The sequence below is a fragment of the Mauremys reevesii genome, linkage group 7, assembly GCF_016161935.1.
Source record: "Mauremys reevesii isolate NIE-2019 linkage group 7, ASM1616193v1, whole genome shotgun sequence".
NCBI lineage: Eukaryota > Metazoa > Chordata > Testudines > Geoemydidae > Mauremys > Mauremys reevesii.
Window position 1 is genome coordinate 14,431,564 of NC_052629.1, and position 21,576 is coordinate 14,453,139.

At 41.0% G+C, this 21,576-nt stretch overlaps 1 protein-coding gene across 3 annotated transcripts in view; it reads right to left on the minus strand.

Annotated features, from left to right (window-relative positions):
- The window catches only part of SHTN1 (shootin 1), a 101,770-nt gene that overhangs the window by 25,344 nt on the left and 54,850 nt on the right, over nucleotides 1–21,576 (minus strand). For all 3 annotated transcript variants that reach the window (XM_039546303.1, XM_039546302.1, XM_039546304.1), the window contains exons 9-12: nucleotides 12,376–12,522; nucleotides 10,015–10,168; nucleotides 3,054–3,156; nucleotides 182–264 (exon numbers count right to left, since the gene is read on the minus strand). In XM_039546303.1, the coding sequence (XP_039402237.1) occupies nucleotides 182–264; nucleotides 3,054–3,156; nucleotides 10,015–10,168; nucleotides 12,376–12,522 (487 nt within the window). The remainder of the gene's footprint in view (nucleotides 1–181; nucleotides 265–3,053; nucleotides 3,157–10,014; nucleotides 10,169–12,375; nucleotides 12,523–21,576) is intronic.

Below are 21,576 nucleotides of genomic sequence, written 5' to 3' on the forward strand. Positions count from 1 at the left end.
ATGGTAACAATTATTAGTCTTTACTAACCTGTTTTGCATTATAACTGGTGCCAGAGGTGAATCCTTCCAAAATGGGTGGGTTGTTGAAAACTACTTTTTTATTTTTTTTTTAATTTCACAGAAATATTGTTTGAATTTTCTAACAAGTGATCTACACTGCTTGAAATAGGATGAGCCATACCTGATTCTTGCTGAGGAGCTCTCTCTTTTTTATTCACACTGCTGCTAGGATGAGACCTCTTACGAATCATGGACATAAGGGACCTTTTCAGGACAATTAAAATGAAGATAGTCACACTGCTTTCTCTTATGAGCAACATCTGTACTTTTAGCATTGACCCTGAACATGTGTCATATATTGTAAAACGAGCCAGCATTGAATGCTTGCTTCACTGATTTATAGTTCTCCTATTTACAAAAGAGGCGTTAATCATTCCCATGCAGAGAGAGAGGTGAAGCACCCCTACAAATACAAAGATATTATTTACTTTTCTTGTATTGTTGCCAGGCTTCATGCAGAACACTTAAGATCTGAGTATTAAAAGGTAACATGGCATTGTGACACGTAAGAAATTAAAGCCCTCCCGCACAACAACAAAAAATGAAGGATTGCATATATTAATGTCAAGCATTATTCTCCAGAGGACATTGCTAGAGGGTGATTATATCACTCCCTCATTTTTCAATGAATATTTGTTGGCCTACATTTACCAGATCAAAAGAAAAAGCAGAGCCTATGTGTTGTGTTCAAAATAAATAAATAAAAAAACCCACCATGATATGCACTGTGAAATAGATACCTTCAGGCTAAGTATGCCGCCAGAATTTAGGGGTTATTTTTAAAATAAAGGTTTACAAAACTTACGATCAACAGAAGTGTTTAATTCCATTGATTAGAAAAAACATAAAACATTCCTCTGTAGTGTTTGCGAAACAAGCACTTCACCATTATCCTAACACATGAAAAACTAAAAGTGAAAAACTAGAAACTGATCAGAAACAAAAAGTGAAACTGACCAGTCTATTTTCATTGTCCAAGTTGAAAGAGAAATGCAACGAGGAAACAGCCACCCTATACAATTCAGAGAAAATTCTCTCTTTAATACTCTTTCAGTTTTAGTTTAAGTTATTAGTAACACAGAGGGAATTTTACATTTCAAATCATGTCTTTGAACTTGGCAATGTACCCTTTTATCAAAAACACTGTAGAGATGTTTATACTGCTACATAATCTTCTATGGCTAAATTTTATCTGTATATTCCTCATATACTATAAAAACATATCCCAAGAATATTTCAGAATAACTTTTTTTTTTTCCAGTCAAGGAGACTTCCATACAAAGAAATTCAGTTTAATTAAATAACATTGATTTCTTATCAAGGTAAAATAATTTACATCTGGTTCATGTCAAGTTTTGAAATACCCATTTATCTTTTAATAATCGTAAGTTGATGATGAATATTCTACTTATACTTACATTATTATTGCTGTCTTTCTTTGAACTACCTGTCATAGCAGCTGTAGAGTGTGTGTATGTGTGTGTGTGTGTGTGTGTGTGTGTATTATATATAAAATTAAAAATAAACTTCTGAAAAGAACCCACTTACTGCCCCTATTAGTCATTACAGATTTTTTTTTCTAGCAATCTGTGCTGTTACATAATATGCAAGTTCTTTTGGTTCTACAGACAACACTCCAGAGATGATACACTTAGAAACGATTGCAGACGGTCTATTTAATCTTGTTTAATTGTTCATAGCCTTGAAAAATAATCTCTTTATGTCACAATGTAGCTACTTCCAATGTTAGGACACACTTCGGTGTTTCTCTCATCATCAATTCCAAGGTCTAGGCTTGAAATTTTCCATACCATCTCAAATAATTACACCTTATTGAAAAGAAAAGAACTGAACTAAAAATTCAGAAACCTGTCCTAAAATAATGATGTATTTAACTCCTAACTTTTAAGGCAATCCATAAAATATATCCTGAAAATGTAGCTGTGTATGAGTTACTCCGCACTCCCGAAATTCCTTCATCTGAGCTTCAGATCACATGTAAAAGTTACTCTGCATTAGCTACTTTCAGCACCCTGATTAGCTATGGAATTTGTCTTACAAGAGGTGCAGTTTTGTTCGTGGCACGGGAGGAATTTACATACTAAACATACTATTCAAATGTGTATATAACTGTAGTGGAAATGAATAAAGTAGTTGGATTGTGTAAAATAAATAAGCAAGTCACATGAGCTAATGAAAGGTAAAATCAGCAAGAGTCCACATATGGCTGTTCAGAAATATATTTTACAGAATCAGCTAAACAATGACAGAACAGGGTTGAATTTTCATTGCTAAGCATTGGAATTTTTGTACATTATTCCAATAACTTTATAAGATTTGCATATGTTACATCTAGTGCAGTATGACAGAAAATTTCATTCTTAAACAATCTATTAACACAAAAATCAAAGGCCAAGATTTTCAAAATGTGTCTGAAGTATGACTTCACTGGCAGATGGCAAGTGCTCCGCAGTTTTGGAAAAAATCAAGCCACTTTCTCAGGTGTCTAATTATAGGCCCCTAGGCCGAGATTTTCACAGGAGTCTAAGTGAGTTGAGCAAGCCAGCAAGGCACTGGAGCACATACTTAACTTTAAGCATGTGAATAGTCTTAATGTAGGACTCTTCAAGCACTTAAAGATCATGCAGTTTAATGCTTTGCTGGATTTGGTAACTACAGCTATCAGATAAACAGGAAGAACAACCTTCCAAATTCAGATCAAAGAGGTATCCCTCCTGCCCCCAAAATCGCTGTCTAAACAGGCCAATCAACTTGAGTACTTCTTGGAGGACGAACGCTAATTGGGACTGGTCAATGTGTCAGCCAAATATGGAAGACAAGATGGCCAGCTGGTGGAGAGGAAGAAAAGAAGCCCAGAACAGCTAAAGAAAGATGGTTTATCACTGTTCAGTCTGCTTGAGTTCAAAACTGCTCAGCCTACACCACTGCCTAAGGAAAAACAGTTTCCAAATATCTTGACTTACAGCACTTACCGAATTGGATTGGGAGGGGGAGGAGGAAGCGGAGGTGGTGGTGGGGGCGGAGGTGGCGGTGCTGGATTTTCTGACCTGTGTATTCGTTTCTGGAGTTCATCAACTGCATGAGAGCAACAGAAAAGCAGAATGAGTTCTCAGTAAAAGCATTTCCCCATCTGCTACTGGGTGATTTGAAACCAGAGTCCTAAACAGAAGTTCTGCCTGTAAAGAAAACCACCGATTCATTCAAAAGCAAAATGGCAGCACATCTCAATGGCTGATCTGCTATCACACTGGGTCAGTGGTAGTTTTTGCACTCATCTTCACCAAGAACGCTGATCCAGCTGCATACAATTTCTACAATCAAGGCAACTTCTGAGAACTGAATGCCTAGCTGCATAATATTAAACTCTTCATACACAATGATTGGAGCCTTAAGGAGAAACCACAGTGGCTGCGACATTTCCTAGTTGTGAAAGGGACATCACATCAACTGGAAATCTAGTCAATTAAAAAAAATCATTTCAGTTTCTACTCTTTACCTTGCATCGCTTTGATAAATTTTTGCAGGTTTACAGTCATGTTCTTTAAAACATGTTTTTCTGTTCTGTTGCTTTGTGAGAGATCTACACAATCAACGGGGAAAGCTACCCCAGTACAAAGGGGAAACAGTGAAAAAATATATTTTTCTCTAATGTCATTTAGTTACAGTAAATCTTAGCAGCTGTTTCTAAGTATAGAGGGAATTTCAGACAGATGGATGGGATGGGACTTCCAAAGTGGATCCTCAATTCCTATTAATTATAAATTAATTACATTTTAATTTAAATTCCTTTCATGGCTTTAAAAACCCATCTGATAATCTTATGTTCATGGTGCCCTTTTTAATAATAAAATATGTAAAAGGGAAAAGGAGTACAGTGAATGCACATTCAAATCCACTTTGTGCTTTATGTAAATGAGTGATGTGAGGTTTAAATAATCTCTGCATAGTCATTCGTAAAGAACCTACTATCATACAGAACAGCACCTGCATATCTTTACTGAAAATCATGTGCAATATTCACCACATCAAACAATTTTCTCCAACACTAAAGATTATTCAAATGACTTCAACAGGATTACTCACGTATTTCCAAGTAAGCCTGGGCTTGAGCCTCTGATTCAGGAAACCATTCTGGCCTGAACAGGGATGGACTTCAGCATGTTTTTACGGGCTTTTTTGAATCAGAGCCTGACTTATGGGTTCCCCATAGAATCATAGCTATATAGGACTGGAAAGGACCTCAAGAAGTCATCAAATCCAGATACCTGCTCCATGGCAGGACTAAGTAAATCTAGGCCATGCCTGACAGATGTTTGTCCAACCTGCTCCTAAAAATCTCCAATGACGGGGATTCCACAACCTCCCTTTGAAGCCTATTCCAGAGCTTAATTACCCTTATATAGGACCTTTTCCTACTATCTAACCTAAATTTCCCTTGTTGACAATTAAGTCCATTACTTCTTGTTCTATCTTCAGTGGATACGGAGAACAATTGATCAACGTCTGTTACGTTGCACTCCATATGATTTTATGCAAATATGCTAATGAGTGTGAATATAATGTAACTGGAATATGCTTCATGCAAAAGGTCTCTTGTAAGGTATCATTACAAAGCTTATAATCTACTGAGTGTGGTCATCCTATTTGTATAAATGTTATCATTCTTGTATCTGAAACTAGAAATATGAAATATAACTCTGAAGTCCTATTGTAATTATGCAAAGTGTAGGCCATTAATGGTGGTTTGGAATCTTGATGGCTCAAACTAGGAGTCATCAACTAGGACAACTGGTTGTAAATGGCTCTGCTTATTTGCAAGCCTTCCTGTGAGTCAGGCCAGGAAGAAGGCAGGCTTGGGGTCTCAGGACAGGTGACCATGTCACCTGGTACTGGAATCCATCTTAAACCTGGTGCTTTTCCATTTAGAAGGAAGGGTGGGGACCCAGAGAGACCAAAGATTCCCACCTTGTGCCAAAGCTATATAAGGGGGTTGAACAGAACAAAGGAGGTTCCAATCAGGAGAAATCCCCTAGTTACCACCTGAGCTGGAGCTAACAATAACTATACCAGGGGAAAGGATTGGGCCCAGACTAGAAAGGAGTCTAGTCTGTGAAAGAAGCTTATTGGAATATCTCTGAGGGTCAGATTTACCTGTATTCAGTTTCTTAACTGTATTGGGCTTAGACTTGCGTGTTTTATTTTATTTTGCTTAGTAACTTACTTTGTTCAGTCTGTTATTACTTGGAACCACTTAAATCCTACTTTTTATACTTAATAAAATCACGTTTTGCTTATTAATTAACCCAGAGTAAGTAATTAATACCTGGGGGAGCAAACAGCTGTGCATATCTCTTTACCAGTGTTATAGAGGGTGAACAATTTATGAGTTTACACTGTATAAGCTTTATACAGAGTAAAACGGATTTATTTGGGATTTGGATCCCATTGGGAGCTGGGTGTCTGGATGCTAGAGACAGGAGCACTTGCTACGTCGTTTTCAGTTAAGTCTGCAGCTTTGGGGGCGTGGGTCAGACCCTGGGTCTGTGTTGCAGCAGATCAGCTCAACAAAACAGGGTTCTGGAGACCCAAAGTGGCAGAGAAAACTGGCTCTGAGGCAGTCTCCGCAGGTCAGGTGACAGTCCCAAGGGGGTCTCTGTGACCGAACCCATCACACCATCCTCTTTATAATAGCCCTTAACATATTTGCAGACTGTTATCAGTCCCCCTCCCACCCAGTCTTCTTTTCTCAAGATTAAACAGGCTCAGTTTTTTTAATCTTTCCTCACAGGTCAGGTTTTATAAACTTATCACTTTTGTTGCTCTCCTCTGGATTCTCTCCAATTTGGCCACCTCTTTCCTAAAGTGTGGCATGCAGACCTGGACATGGTACTCCAGCTGAGGCTCACCTGTGCTGAGTAGAGCAGGACAATTATCTCCCATGTCTTATATACAACATTCCTGTTAATATGCCCCAGAATAATAGTACCATGTTTCACAGCTGCATCATATTGTTGACTGATATAAAATGTGTGATCCACCATAGCCCCCAAATCCTTGTCAGCAATAATACCACCTTTCAGTTATTCCCCATTTTGTATTTGAGCATTTGATTTTTCCTTCCTAAGTGAAGTTCTTTGCAGTTGTATTTATTGAATTTTATCTTGTTGACTTCAGACCAATTCTCCAATTTATCAAGTCTTTTTTTAATTCTTATCCTGTCCTTTAACATGCTTGCTACACCTTCCAGCTTGGTGTCATCTGAAGATTTTATAAACACACTATCCACCTCATTATTGAAGCCATTAATGAAAATATTGAATAGTACCAGACCCAGGACTGACCCCTGAGAAATTTCACTAGATACATCCTCCCAGTTTGGCAGTGAATCATTGATAACTACACTTTGAGTACGATCTTTCAAAAAGTTTTGCACTCACCTTATAATAATTTTATCTAGACTACACCTTCCTAGTTTGCTTATGAAAATGCCATCACGGACTTTATTAGAAGCCTTACTACAATCAAGATATATCACATCTACTGCTTCCCCTCTACTCACTAGGCCAATAACCCTGTCAAAGAAGGAAATTAGGTTGGTTTGACATCATTTGTTATTGACAAATCCATACTGGCTATTCCTTATAACCCTTTTATCCTCCAGATGTTTACAAAATGATTGCTTAATAATTTGTTCCAGTGTCTTTCCAGGTATCAAAGCTCAGCTAACTAGTCAAGAATTCCCCAGATCCTCTTTGCTCCTTTTTTTAAAGATAGGTACTATGTTTGCCCTTCTCCTGTCTTCATGGATCTCACTTGTCCTTCACAAGATCTCAAAGACAACTGCTATCAGTTCCAAGATTGCTTCAGCTAGTTCCTTAAGTACCCCGATGAATTTCATCAGGCCCTGCCAACTTGAGTACTTCTAACTTATCTAAATATCCTTTAACCTGATCTTTCCCTATTTTGGCATGCACTCCTTCCCCCGTTGTTGTTAATTTTAATTATGTTGAGTATCTGATCTGACTTATAGTGAAAATGCCTACCCAACAATAACCAGAATGACCTTATTAGTGTCAGTATAATAATGACAGCCTAGTTTACATTTTCAAAGCATTGCATATGACAGGCACACACAATCCCCGGTAGAAAATAATGGTATTTCCACGTGTATCTCACATGTTTTGGACATCTGGTTGCCTTCTATTCACATTGCACATGAAACAAACTGTGCCAGAATCAGAATCTTGTGGAAGCCTGGGATCAATTTTCAATTTCCCCACTCTCAGAGACATGCTGTAACAATGGGAAACTTACTCAGGTGTTCAATTCTCTGCATCTTAGGACTTTCACTTAATTCTTTAGGGAAGAGCAAAAACAATGATCATAAAGTTGAAAATGTATGGAAAAACTAAACTATCTAAATATGTGTAGCTTGGCTAACCAATGACTCAGAGGGGAGATGATGGAATATAATGATATGACAGATGTAAAACCAAAGGATGGAAAGGAATTATTTAGTTTTCTGGTTTTTAAACTTAATCACATACCAAATTTAGGATGGCTATCAGGAAAATACCATGACAACCATGTTACCTGGGACTTTTAAAAATAGACTGAACAAGCGAGCCCTAAGAAAATATATTCTAGGGAATTTTATCTGCTTATGTGTGCTTATCATCATGGTAAGTGAGCACCTAACAATCCCACATTGATTGTGAGATGGACTGCATGATCTAATACGCCTTTCCAGCTAAATTCTATGAGTCTATGATTAATTTGACACACACGAAATTGTAAAATATTTTTTCCAGAAGCTCACACCACCACATTGATATGCTTTTTCTCTCTGACATTTTCCATCTACACATTCCAGCTGTGTTTGGAGAGTTAAACAGTAGTTCACCAGCTGCTAACTATATTTTGAATTTATTATGAAATGGCAATTTTAAATAAAGAGAGTTAAATTACAGTTTTTAGCATTTAATAGGCATGATGCTGTAAGCTGGTCAGGCACCATTCTAGCATATAAGACTTTGATAACTAAATTACAGTAGTTGTTCCATACTGTACATACTGTAAGTGATTTTTGTCAGTGTTGTGGAGGCTTTGGTTTAGCCTATGAACTGGACAAATAACAGTCAGAAAGCCAGACAATTTTTTTCAGTCAGATAGTAAGGGGATAAACGTTTAGCATGATGCACAGGGAATTAGACACACAATTCCCATGGATTTCAGCCATTAAAACCCACAGGAGTTGTGTGGTTAATTCCCTGTGCAAAGCTCTGAATACAGTATTTACCTTTTAAATGTCAGTATCAGAGGAGCCTGTAATATGAGGAAAAAACCTTACTTCAGCAGGAGTTGTTTTTTCACAACTCAGTCTGAAGGGCTAAATCTTTCCCACAAATTCACCGATAACTGCTAGATCAAGACTAAATGCTTGTGTGATTTCCTAAGTTGCTTGATAACTTCCACATATGGAATTTTTCCACATATGGAAACATGAGAACACCCCCCCACAACATCATCTGTACAATAGGGGTGCTACATGATAAGCCCGGGGTAGGCAACCTATGGCACACGTGCTGAAGGCGGCACACAAGCTGATTTTCAGTGGCACTCACACTGCCCGAGTCCTGGCCACCGGTCCGGGGGGCTCTGCATTTTAATTTAATTTTAAATTAAACTTCTTAAACATTTTAAAAACCTTATTTACTTTACATAAAACAATAGTTTAGTTATATATTATAGACTTATAGAACCTTCTAAAAACGTTAAAATGTATTACTGGCACACAAAACCCTAAATTAGAGTGAATAAATGAAGACTTGGCACACCACTTCTGAAAGGCTGCCGACCCCTGTGATAAGCCATGGTGTATTATGTGTGTATCTCTGTGAAAGAATTAACAGAACACTCATGTTCTATTTATTTATGTCTTGAAAGATATAAGTTTCAGCTGAACTTAAAAGGATTATCCTTTCACATGTAAACACTGCATTGAATCTTTACTTATTGTAGACTTGGCGTTACCTAAAGATTTAATTTTATATGCCTGTGGAAGGTGAACAACCACCGACCATGCTGCTTAGTGGTCAAGCAGGAGTGCGGCAGGCCATCTTCCTCTTGAAAACATAGTCCCCTCTTTCAGTGCCTCCCCCATCTCTCCAAGAATTTCCAGTCCTTCCCTTTAACATGGGGACTTGGGGTCTAGGCCCTTGAACAGTCAAGGTCTTTTCCAGCTGGGTTCTCAACCGAGGTGAATGTTCTTGTAATTGTAATATCCTCTTGAAGTGGGTAAGGGAACCCTGGACCACCCCATCCACTGCTCCATTCCAGGGCCCTATGACGGGCAGCTACACTCTATCTTGCAGTGCTACATAGCTGCCCCCCAGGCCATCTCCTAAGAAAGCCTCCTTTAGCTTCCCACAGTAAATCAGAGAAGTCTCTGACCTGCACACTCAGTCACCTGACTCTCCTTTATAGGTTTGCAGGGGTCTGCATTGTCAGGTCTCAGGCAATGAGTTCCTGGGCAACATTTCTCCCACAGCACAGCCATCTGTTCCCTTCCACTGCCCCCTGCCTCTGACCTGCTTTGCTTCCCTTTTTAAAGCCTCTGCCTCCAGTCTGTTCAGGCCCTCAAGTGTGGCTGGACAGGGCTGCCTGGGACCAGAGCTGTTCCTTAACCCCTTGTTCTCCAGTGAGGTTTGTATGCCTCATCACAATGCCACAAAATTTTTAAAGATTTTTCTACTGAATAGATTCTAGACATTATGTTGAGTTGAATCATTGAACTTCATGCTGTGAAACACAAATTATGCACAGATGCTCATGGCTTCATCTCAAAAGTATCATGTATAATTCTGTTAGGTCTGCACCAGTAACATTTGAGAGAATTTCACTTCTAAACTTAATTTAATTAAGTTATTTTACCTGAATGCTTTAGGTTTTTAACTTTTTCTTCAGAGTTCTGCCACTTTAGTTCCAACTCCTTTTTATCTTCTTCCAGAAGTCCCAGCTGCTGCTGTAGACAACTGATCTCCTTATGTAGTGCTTCATTTTCTAGCTTCTCTTCTAATTCTTTAACCTGCGGATGGCAAACACTGGACATTGTTACAATAAAAAATAAATGCTCATTCTGTCTTTTGCCTTGATGAATAGCTGGACCATCTACCAGACACCGTAGGCCTTTAGAATATGAGATAAGCAGGAACACTGTAAACTGCAGTAATATACATGAGACGTCTTTTTAAGCAAACAGTTTTGAAAGACAGCCACACTTTTTTCTTTAGAGATTTAATCATCTTATTTGAACACAGCTTCTTCATTTGAAGCGAACATTAATGTGGGGTTTTTTTTAGTTAACTGCTTCTGTTTAAAGGTTATAATTTAAACTCACTCCTTCCGCAGTTCATGCAGCTGACAATGGATGAACTACAGAATGACATCAGATTGAGTGGCAACATTCAAGTACGTTGAAGCAATCGCTTCCATAGCTATTAAATATATACAATTTGGTCTAGTTTACAAAAAAATCAGAGATTTTCTATAAGCCGGCTATTACACCTCAAGTATGTTTTTAAATAAATATATTAAGTGAATATATCTTTAGCTTTACTGTACCTGTGAGAGTACAGCTACTGAGCATTACCCTATGGCAGTGGTCCCCAAACTGTGGGGCAGGGGGCACGGCAGGGCCCAGGCCAGACCCCATGGGGGGTGAGGAGGGAGCACCACCCAGCCCTGCTTTGCCCCGATGTTCAGTTCTCACCCCCAGGTCCAGGGCCGGCTTTAGGAAGTGCGGGGCCCAATTTGAACAGTTTTGACAGGGCCCTGGCAGGGATGACTTTAAAAAAAAATTTAAAATAACCACGTGGGGCTTGTACTCACTGGGCGGTGCTCCGAGTCTTCGGCGGCGGGTCCTTCACTCGCTCCGGCGGCGGGTCCTTCAGTGCCGCCGAAGACCTGAAGTGCTGCTGAAGACCCGGAGAGAGTGAAGGACCCACCACCGAAGTGCCGCTGAAGACCCGGAGCGCCGCCAGGTCAGTAAAAATTAAAAAGGCGCCTCTAGCCAGGGAAGGGATTCTCACTGGGCGCGGGGCCCTCTTGGGCGCGGGGCACGATTTGGGGGAATTGGTGGAATAGGCCTAAAGCTGGCCCTGCCCAGGTCTGCCCTGGCCATAGCCACCGGCTCCCGGCCCCGGCTCTGATCCCAGCCGCAGCCCCCGGCCCCCAGCCCCAACTGTGGGTTTACTTCTAGCCCCGACTGCAGCCCCACTCCCAGCCGAAGCCCCAGCTGCAGCACTAGCCCCACTCCTGACCATAGCCCCAACTCCACTGTGGCTTCCGGGGTGGGGAGGTGGAGGAGTGTGTGTGTGAGGGGTGGAGAGTGCCTGGACGAAAACGTTTGGGAACCACTGCCCTACGGTACACACACACTGAAAACTGAAGTAATTTATAGGTGCAGCTCCTCAGCTGCTGGAAATGGTCATAGATCCACAGATACCATACTACATAGTCTTACTTCAGAGATGCCATCTTCCTCGTGCCTTTCATAACTCTGGGATTTTCCACAGCACCCACATACACAGCATTTTGTATAATTTCTATATTTTTCTATAGTTCCTCGATACTGTGGGATTTATACTTCCTTCTACTGCTCTCGTTTTCCTGCATCTTTGGAACCAGGAACCACCTTCCCATTGCAGGATGCCTGGATCCTGCCTTCTCTTCATTTAAATCCTTCCTGAAAATCACTGCTTTTCCCAAGGCACATAAATATTAACGCATGTCAATGTGACATCATATCACCCCTATTAATTTAAAAAGCAACACTCAAACTTATCCATTGAGTCTCCTATTGCTTTGGTAATCCATACTAGCACATGCCTTTATTAGTGTCTAGTGGCTGGTTCACAGAAGGGTTAAGTGCCTACTACACCTACCAGCTAGAGGGGTCATTCCTTTACCTCCAGTGTTAAAGGAGCAGTCTTTCAAGACCTGATTCAGGAAAGAACATCTTTAACTTCATCCCTATTCAGGACATAATTTTAAGTACATGCTTAAAGTTATGCATGTGCTTACCTGCTGTCTTGAAGAAAGATGCATTCCTGAATCAGGGCGTAAATGCTGCAGATTGTGTTCAAACCCTATCAACGACCCAAAGAGACAGGGGATAGGGCAGGGACCAGACCTCTGCATTTAACTGTCCTGAGCACATTTAATAAATGGCAATTAATATGAGTTTTGAGAAGCTATCTAAAATCCTACAGTAGGTGAAAAATCTTATACTACCTTTTGCTGGTGTTGATGTCTCTCTTCTTCCAGTGTTTGGGTCAACTTGGCATTTTCATCTAAAGCTTTCATAAGCTGCTGATCAGGAGCAGAATTTTGCAGAAGCAGATGACTTTGTCTTTTCATCTTGTTTTGTTCAATATACATCTGCCAAAAACAACACACATGCCCAAAAAAACCTGAATGGTTAAGTAAAGTCTCCCATCTTAACTGGAACCAGATAAATAATAATAATAAACACAGTGAATCCTCTAGCATTGGTTAAGAAACTCGGGGTGAGAGGAAGTTTACAATAGCTAAGTGCATAAAGTGCCTCCTTGTTAAGGGAACGATGTCATTTATTATTAAAATTGTGTGTGTTTGCAACACTCGGAAATTAAAGTTCATAGATGCTTTAAATTAGTATTCTCTTAAGAGATTACAGCTCACTTGGTACACAAGCACTTACGCAGTCAGTTTTTCACTAGATGAGAAATTCAGTCACTGGGATAGGAGCCAAAAGAACACGGGGTCTGTAACAGCAACCATAGAGAGGCTCATGCCCAATCTAATTGTCAGGTGGTAGATTTTATCTGGCGGTGGCGCGCGCGCGCGTGTGTGTGTGTGTGTGTAAAAAAGAGAGAGACACACACAGTGGGGAGGTGAATTTCAACCCAAGTCTATGTAATCAGTCACCATACCTACTCCACAGGGAAGGTGGTGCGTTATGGTGTGACTTTAGGCTAGCACAAATGGGGCTCAGAGATACTCCCAACAACTTGCCTTTGAAGCCATTGTTCCCCTTTTAATTTTGAACTGTCTACTTCTTTCCCTTTCCCAAATGTTAATACTTTTGGTTTGGAGGATGTGGGGGGAAATAATCAGGTGGGTGTCACTACTCTAAGCCTTTTCAATAGGCCACTGGGCCCTCAAAAGGGATTGCTCAGGCCTTTGCACTGATCAAATATAGAGGGTACTTCCCTTTGTCTGCTGGAGAGCTCCAGGGAGAATTCTGCTTTCTTGCAATAAAATTTCCCAAGGATCTACCCCTGCAGCTCTATGCTGCCAATAACATGGGGCTGTGCCTGAAGTCAGTGGGTGTGCCAGGAATCCAGGATTGGCCCAAAGAGAACCCGATCTTTGTAGCAGAAATGACGAGTGTAACTAGGAGAGGAGATTTCTCATGAGAATGCTGGGTTTTGCGCAGCCGGTGTTTATCCTGTGGGAGACACTTTCGATCATTTATGAAAAACACACCCTGAGTACAGTGATTGTTCCCAAATTGCTGAAAAATTGATCTCTTGTTCAGCAGAATGATTTATGACCAAAATTATTATGAATGCAAAGCTCCATGAAATCTTGACAATTTCCCTCACTGCTTATTTTCTGGCCAAAGTTACTAGCACAACTTTCTGACGAACTATTTCTTCCAATCCACTATTATTGGACTTTACGGTATATTATTAAAAAAAAGGAAATGCAATCAGATGTCTGTGTATTTATTTATGTAGCTGAGTTTTGTATCAAGTTTCTATCCAGCACTCTGTTGGGCTATGTTTCTGTTGGGCTACATGATGTATTATTATGAGGTTGATAATAAAAAGGGGCAACTACTTACCTTACTGAATTGAAAGGCCTTGTCTACACTCACACTTACTTCAGTAAGGGTGAGAACAAGCCACCCCCTTGAGCAACGTAAGCTACAACGCCTAAACGCCGGTCTGGACAGTGCTATGTCGGCAGGAGAACGTCTCTCACCAACATAGCTACCGCCTTTTGCAGAGGTAGTTTTATTATGGCAGCGGGAGAGCGCTCTCCTGTCAGCACAGAGCGTCTTCACCAGACATGCTTTAGCAGCACAGCTGATCAGTACAGCTGCACACTGTTGCACTTCTAGTGTAGACGAGCCCTAACTTTTGATGCAGCCTAGATGACTCACAAATGCAATTCGAATGCAGAAACAGAGAGAGAATCGATGTGGCCTTAATATTAAAAAAGCCAACAAAGATCACCTCATTGGGTAGAGCTATGCAGTGGGAAAGGCACTAAAGAACTGAAAGCAGCCAATGAAGAGAAAACTATGACTACAGGCTCCAGTCCTCCACTTACATAAAAACAGGGACTGTTGTGTGGGTGTGGGACCACAACACAGCAGAAGTTAGCATCCTGCAACAACTGCAATGACTCTTGTCTGAAGCAAAGTAATGGTTTATCTTCCTCATGGTCACTTACTGAGTAGTGGGCCAGGATTAGGTTTAAGTCAGCCTTACCCCACCCTTTCAATACAAATCCTGGTCCTCTTCACCTTCCTTTAGAAAAGAAGGAAGCAGAGAGCATAGTGCAGCAAATAGATCAGAGATTTCCTCTAGAGACCTCACTACACGGAACTAATTGTCCTGTGCAGTACTTATATACTACAGACAGAGGTGAAAGTAAGCCAGTATGCCCCGGTACGGCGTACCAGCAAGAACCGGTATGCCGTACGGGGGAGGCCCGGCTTCCCCAGGCAGCAATTTAAAGAGCCTGGGGCTATCAGCAGTGGCTGGAGCCCAGGGCCTTTTAAATTGCCGCCAGAGCCCTGCTGCCGGAGCCCTAGGGTAGCAGCAGCAGGGCTCCAGGGGTTATTTAAAGGGCTGGGGCTCTCGCTGCCTCTATGGCCCTGGGCCCCTTTAAATAGCCGCTGGAGCCACACCGCCGCTACCCCAGGGCTCCAGGGGCTATTTAAAGGGCCGAGGCAGTAGAAGCAGGAGAGTCCTAGGCCTTTTAAATAGCACCCAGAGCCCTGGAGTAACTGCAGGGCTCCGGGAGCTATTTAAAGGGCCTGAGGCTCCCACTGCCTCTATGGCCCCGACCCTTTAAACTGCTGCCAGAGCTCCCGGCTGCTGCTGCTACCCCAGGGCTCTGGCAGGCTCCGGTGGCTATTTAAAGGGCCCGGGGAGGTAGAAGCAGGGGAGCTCCAGGCCCTTTAAATAGCCCCCGGAGCCTGCCAGAGCTCCAGGGTAGCAGCGGCAGCTGGGGGCTCCAGCAGCGGTTTAAAGGGCCCGGGTCATAGTAGCCCTTTAAATTGTTGCCGGAGTCCCCAGGGGAGGGGAGGGCACTTACCGGTACAGGGCAGGCTGGGCGCTGGCTCTGACCCCCCCATCCCCGCCCCTTCTACCCCAGGCCCCGCCCCTTCTGGGGGCCAGAGCCGGCCCCAACCCAGCCCCGTACTGGTAAGTCCCTATTTCTACTTTCACCCCTGACTACAGTGATGGGTGCTATACAAAACACTAAGATGGGTAGATGGCTGTATTTCTGACTAGGGTATGCACGGCCACTTTGCATTCCCTTCTGCACACTGAAACATGATCAAGGGCCATACTGTCCTACAAATATATGTTAAAATGACCAATTAAACAATACTAAAACTGTGCCACAAACTGACCAAAAGCAAAGAAGAAATTCAGATTTAAAGCTGGCTGCTCATCCAAAATTTTGAATCTTTGGCAGGATTTCTTGGTCACCCATTATATTACATATACTTGTTTTATGTATTTAATCTCCTCATCTAGAAAACACATCTTTGAAGAGTAATAATTTAACTGCTTACAGGTATTTCTGGAGCACACCTCACCAGAGTATAAAATCTATCGTCTGCCTGGGAGAGCAAGACATTTGAGTCAGGTAAAGTTGTATAGCATTTAATGTCGACAGAGTCTCATTACTTGACAGAGGAAGGGATCTTTGACCCTGATATGGCAACGAGCTCCACCATGGCACCTACGTAGCACCTCTCTGACTTCAGTGAGGGTCTGCATGGACCCAGTGATCTGGCCACACAGATCCCTACTGACTCCATTGAGGTGGCATTCTGGGTCGCATATTATGGAAAATAAAAGACATATTAGAAAAATTGTTTCTATTTTACACCCCCATTTTTTCACCCAGGATCTTTTGGTAGCCTGGATGCTTTCTTTTGTGCCTATAATTGATGCTGTCTGCAGTTTACTGCAGGCACTACATTAGAAGCAGAGTGAAAACTTCTCAAATATCTCAAAAAAAGCCATACTGAAAATCCAGCAAGCAGTTATTGTGCAAGAGCAGAAGGCACTTTTAAAAGGTTTAATTTCTGTGCCATGTTATTTTGGTTTGCACAATATAAGAACTATTAGGCTATCTGGTGGGCTAATATTTAGCAAGATTTCATTTTTTAGTTATACTAGAATGAAGCAACTTTACAAATATGTACATTTAAAAATTGCTTCTTGATTGAAATATGCTACAAAACCATAATGTAGCATTTTACACTCACTTTGCACTGGTGTCTGTGATTTACAGGAGAGGCAAGGTAAAGAAAAATGAGGACTGGGAACTTCAAAGTTACACCAGAGATCAATTTGGCATATGGAGTCTTGAAACCAATAATTCCACTGATCAACAACAACAAAGTCACTCAGTCACACAGAATAGTTGCTCCCAGTGAAATTTTAGTCATCTCTGAAAAGAAAGACAAAACACGAGAAAACAGCATAGAAGTTTCTCTATAATTCTGTTGTGGAAAAATGTTTAGCAGTCGAAATTAAGGTGCATACAGTGTGTTTATTAACAGAGCTGGTCACAGTTTTTCAGTCAAAACATTTTCCTGCTGAAAAATGGTATTTTGTCAAAAAAACACTTTTCATGTGAGAAATTTTCCTGACAAGTTTCAAAGCTAAATAAAAATTTTTACTTCAGAATTGAAAATTTTGTTTTCAAAACCTGAAAAAAAATTGAAATTTCAAAATTCCAGGTTTCTGTCCTTTCACTTCCTTTTTTGCCAACAAATCTAAAGGAATGAATGATGGCTATAATTTGGGGAGGGTTCCCTTTGTGCACTCTAACTTTTCCAAACTACCTCAGCTTTTGAAAACCTACTCAGTGGCAAAATGAAACATTAAACACTGCAACTTAGCCACTCACTAGATTTTGAAAAAACAGATAAAATTGTAATTAATTTTATTTGATTTCAAGGTTTTCCTGTGAAAATCAAACACTTTCTATCAAAAAATTGAGTGAAAACTTTTTGTTCAAAAAATTTCACAGAAAACTGCCTGGGTTTTTCGACTACCTCTACTTTATTACTTTCTTAGCATCACAGATAATGTGCATGGTGCTTACAATATGGAGAAAAGGAGATTTCTAAGCCAAAAAAATGCTTATTATGTATGAGCCTGATCCTGTAATCACGCATGGGAATAATTTATTCACATGAGTAGTCCCACTGACTTAAAATATTATACTTATGCTTAAGTATTCGCAAGATCAGGCCCTAAATTAAGGGAACAAAACAGGATAGGACCAAAAATACTGAGTGAAGCAGAATGAAGAGGACCATCTAATTAAAGCACATTTCAGCAGCACAGAAACCTGCATGTAGCACCAAAATATCAAACAAAGTGTTTGTTGACAAGGCAAAAGAACTACTTGAAGGGATTATTTGATCTGTGGTGGGGTTTAACTAGCTGATCAATTAGTTCTGACTTTACCACCTGTGAGACAATTATCTGCAGAACATCCCAATCAACACTTGAAGCATAAGCCAGGCTAGGGGGAATCTACTGAAACTACTACCACAGCTAAAGAAGGCTTAAAGAGAACAATAGTTTGATAAAGATAAAGGGCACCTCATCCAAAGATCTCTACATATTTTACAGAGGACGCTAAGTCTCATTATTCCTATTTTATAGAGAGACTCTGTGGGACCGAATGTCTGCAACTTGGCCAAGCTCAAGCACCAATCCAGTGGCAGAGTTGGGACAAGAATCAACGGGATTTTGCCATAGACTTCAATGGGACCAGGATTTCCTCCAGGTATCTCAACTCCCAATCCTCTGACCCTTACACAATTCTGCATCCTGTGCACTTGATTTTTATTTTGATGCCAAATTTGAAGAGGGAATTCTTTCTGTTTAGAAGAGTTAAAATGTAACGCTGAGAACTTTGATCCTCATCTAGGTAACATCCAGATTCCAATTTGGAGACTTTCAAAACTAACCCCCCACGCTGCAGCTCAGCAAGATAAAGAAAAACACTTTAAAGCCATGTGTTTCCATACATATGTACACATTCAGCATATTAAATATTGGCACTATTTTCAGACTGTTCCAACAAATGATCCCCTTCATCATAGGCTAAATTACAACTTGCACATTCCATGCTTGATCCCTATTTTGGTAGTCCCATGGGAAGAAGGGAGCAAGATTCCAACTCTCTGCCAAACTATCGATCAACTCTGGTTTCAAACTCTCAGGCCTGCTGCTTGATCCAAAGAAGAACTGACTTCATGGAGTGGGAACACTTAACTATACTTTGTCATAACTTTGGGGTGCAGATGCATTATAGCCTTGTAGTTTTATGTCAAACCTGAACAGGTACCCAGTTCTGGAACAGGACCCCTACCTACGTTTGCTAAGTAGACGGGCTGCTGCTTATTATAACAATAGACACAAATGAGAAAGGTGAGCAGTATGGATCAAAGACTTTGTGTTCTCTAGTTGTTCATAACATTTTATTATTTTGTGGTTCATATTTTAAAGGATATTAATTTTGTACTTTGCTAAGGACAGTATCAAATTTGATGGTATTTTATTAATTAGTTAATAGCTGTACAGGTTGAACCTCTCTAGTACAGCACTCTCTGGTCTGGCAACATCTGTGGTCCGGCATGATTTCATTTTATGTTTTTCATGCTTTATCTACTTATTTCCTTGTGCCAATACAGTAAAATTGTGCAACGACACTTTGTTACGAAGAGAGCCAGTAAGCCTTGCCTAGGCAGCATTGCAAGCGTTGTTCCGTTTATTCGCCTCAGCGAGATAAAAATAAAAAGAGACCCGCTCGCTACAATATTGACTTCCTGTGGTTCAGAAAATTCTCTGGTTCAGCATCGGTCAGGTCCCCAGGGTGCCGGACTAGAGAGGTTCAACCTGTACAACCTTTTTAAGAGGATATGTTCTATACAAAGTGCCAAGTGCTGCATTTATTAATTCTATGGGTCAAAGGAAAGTGGCCTAATTCACCAAGAACAAGGCAGCAGTTGTCGTTAGTTCAACTAAATTTAGTGCCTTGTTCCTTGCCCGTTGCATACTTTTCCCTGAACAGTCATTCAGAGATTGCATTTTAAGCTGCAGATGGCTGAATCCTTACCAGAACGGTAGCACCCACAAAAACACAGCATCACACTGTGATGGGGTGTACCAGGCCTTCATGGCCCCTTACTGGAGACCCCGCTGCTCTGCCACATCCCACCCCAGGAAGCAGCAGGGTGGGAGGAAAAGAGTAGCAAAGGTAAGTCCTCCAGGCCTGCCTAAAGAAGCCTCACTGGAGCATCCATCTTGGAAGCTAGAGAGACCTGGTCCTCCAAGGGCTGACAACAGCCAATCAGAGCCCAGCAGGCTCAGATAAAAGGAGCTGCAAAGCCTCAGCAGGTCAACTCTGGCTGGGACCAGTGGAGTGAAGAAGGGTGCTCCTCTCTGGCCAAAGGAGCCTGATAGTCAGAATTTATGGCTGGCTAAGCTAACCTAGTTGGGAGAGAAGGACCTGAGAATGGTGGCCCTGAAATAGGGCTGGGGATAAAGGGTCCCGGTAGGAAGAGGCCCTAGGAAATAGCAGTGAAGGACTGAAGTTGAGCAGCATGTGAGCTACTGTGTATACAGTCCCTGGGCTGGAACCTGGAATAGTGGGCAGGCCTGACTTCCCCTCGCTACCATAGGTAAAGTGGTACAGGGCTTATTTGAGATTCCGAACAAGGGGCTGCATTTAAAGGTCCCTAAACCGGAGCTGTAGACCCTAGCAAGGGCAGAGAGACAGTTTATTTATTTATTGGACTCCTTAATATCCCAGCAGAAGGGGTTCACTCACACGTTGCGACTTGGCCAGAGGGCCAGGCCACTGAAGACCTCCCAAGGTTGGCTGGCAGCCTGCAAGGGACACTAGGGGTGAGAAAAGGACTGTGGTACCACTCCCAGTCACTTGGAGGCGCGTGCTCCATTACACATCTTTACAGTCGTCTCTGTATGAGGAAATTCATCACCAAGTCATACCAATTATCTTACATCTATAGGATGATGCACCATCGCTCACAAGTCCCAAACAAGAGAATCTCTTACTGCTACTTAATTATGTTCTCCAATTAACATTTTCCCATTTTAGCATCATATAGAATGGATTATATTATTCTATATATTCCTAAAGCACCCAGCCTTGTCTATCTGGATGCCACTGAATCCATTTAGAAAGAGATCAGATGCTTCCTGGAAGAGGAGCAAATCTCTTAACCCTCTTCCCAACAGATTAAATGGCTGACTTCAGAGGAATCAGATCTAGGTGGTACACATCCTAGCGCACACAGCTGTGGCCATTTCACAACTTTGTTCTTAGATGAAAGCTTGATGAGAGAGATTAGTCTCGTATCATGCTCTAAAAGTGGCAAGATTCAAGCTCAGAGTTTAAGACCTAAACATATCCCTCCTCTATTTCAATTATTTTCAGTTCAACCAGTATTCACTAGGCAGTGAATTAATTATTGTGACTAGGCTTAGAAGGATTATCTTATCGGGTAAATGTCGATTTTGTCATATACACATACAAATATTTCCTCAGAAGATAATCAAAATTTACAGATAGACAAAGAAAAATGCTGCTGGAAAAATTATTAAAGTTTGATGTAAGGATATTTACTTTCTATAGTTTGACATGAGATGTTGACAATTTCTGTTTTAACAGTTATCAAGTTTTGACTTTTTGAATCTCAACATCTACTGTCATTAAATAATTCTTGTCTGACTCCCCCCATTATTCCCTGCAACTGTGAACATTTAAATAGATAAAAGTAAAAAAAAAAAAAGCTTAAAAATAAACAGATATTATCCATCAAAAATTAAAGTTTAATTCTGCCAAGTCTAATTATTACATAGCAGCTTTTGTTAAACTGTCCTTGGTAATACATAGACGCAGGTACAGAAAAGTCTTTCCAGGGGCACAGGTCTTGCGGTATCCACTTGCAAACATGCCACATGGTCATTATAAATGACTCAAATGCTATTAATGGCTCTAAACAAGAGTTCTTGTGCAGCTCATCACTAATGCAACACACTCAGATCTCTGACTCAATTGCATGCAATCTCATGAGGAGCACAGGTCATCATCCTTTGTAGCAATTATGACAGTCCTTCTTAAGAGTCACAAAAATAATAACAGCATCTG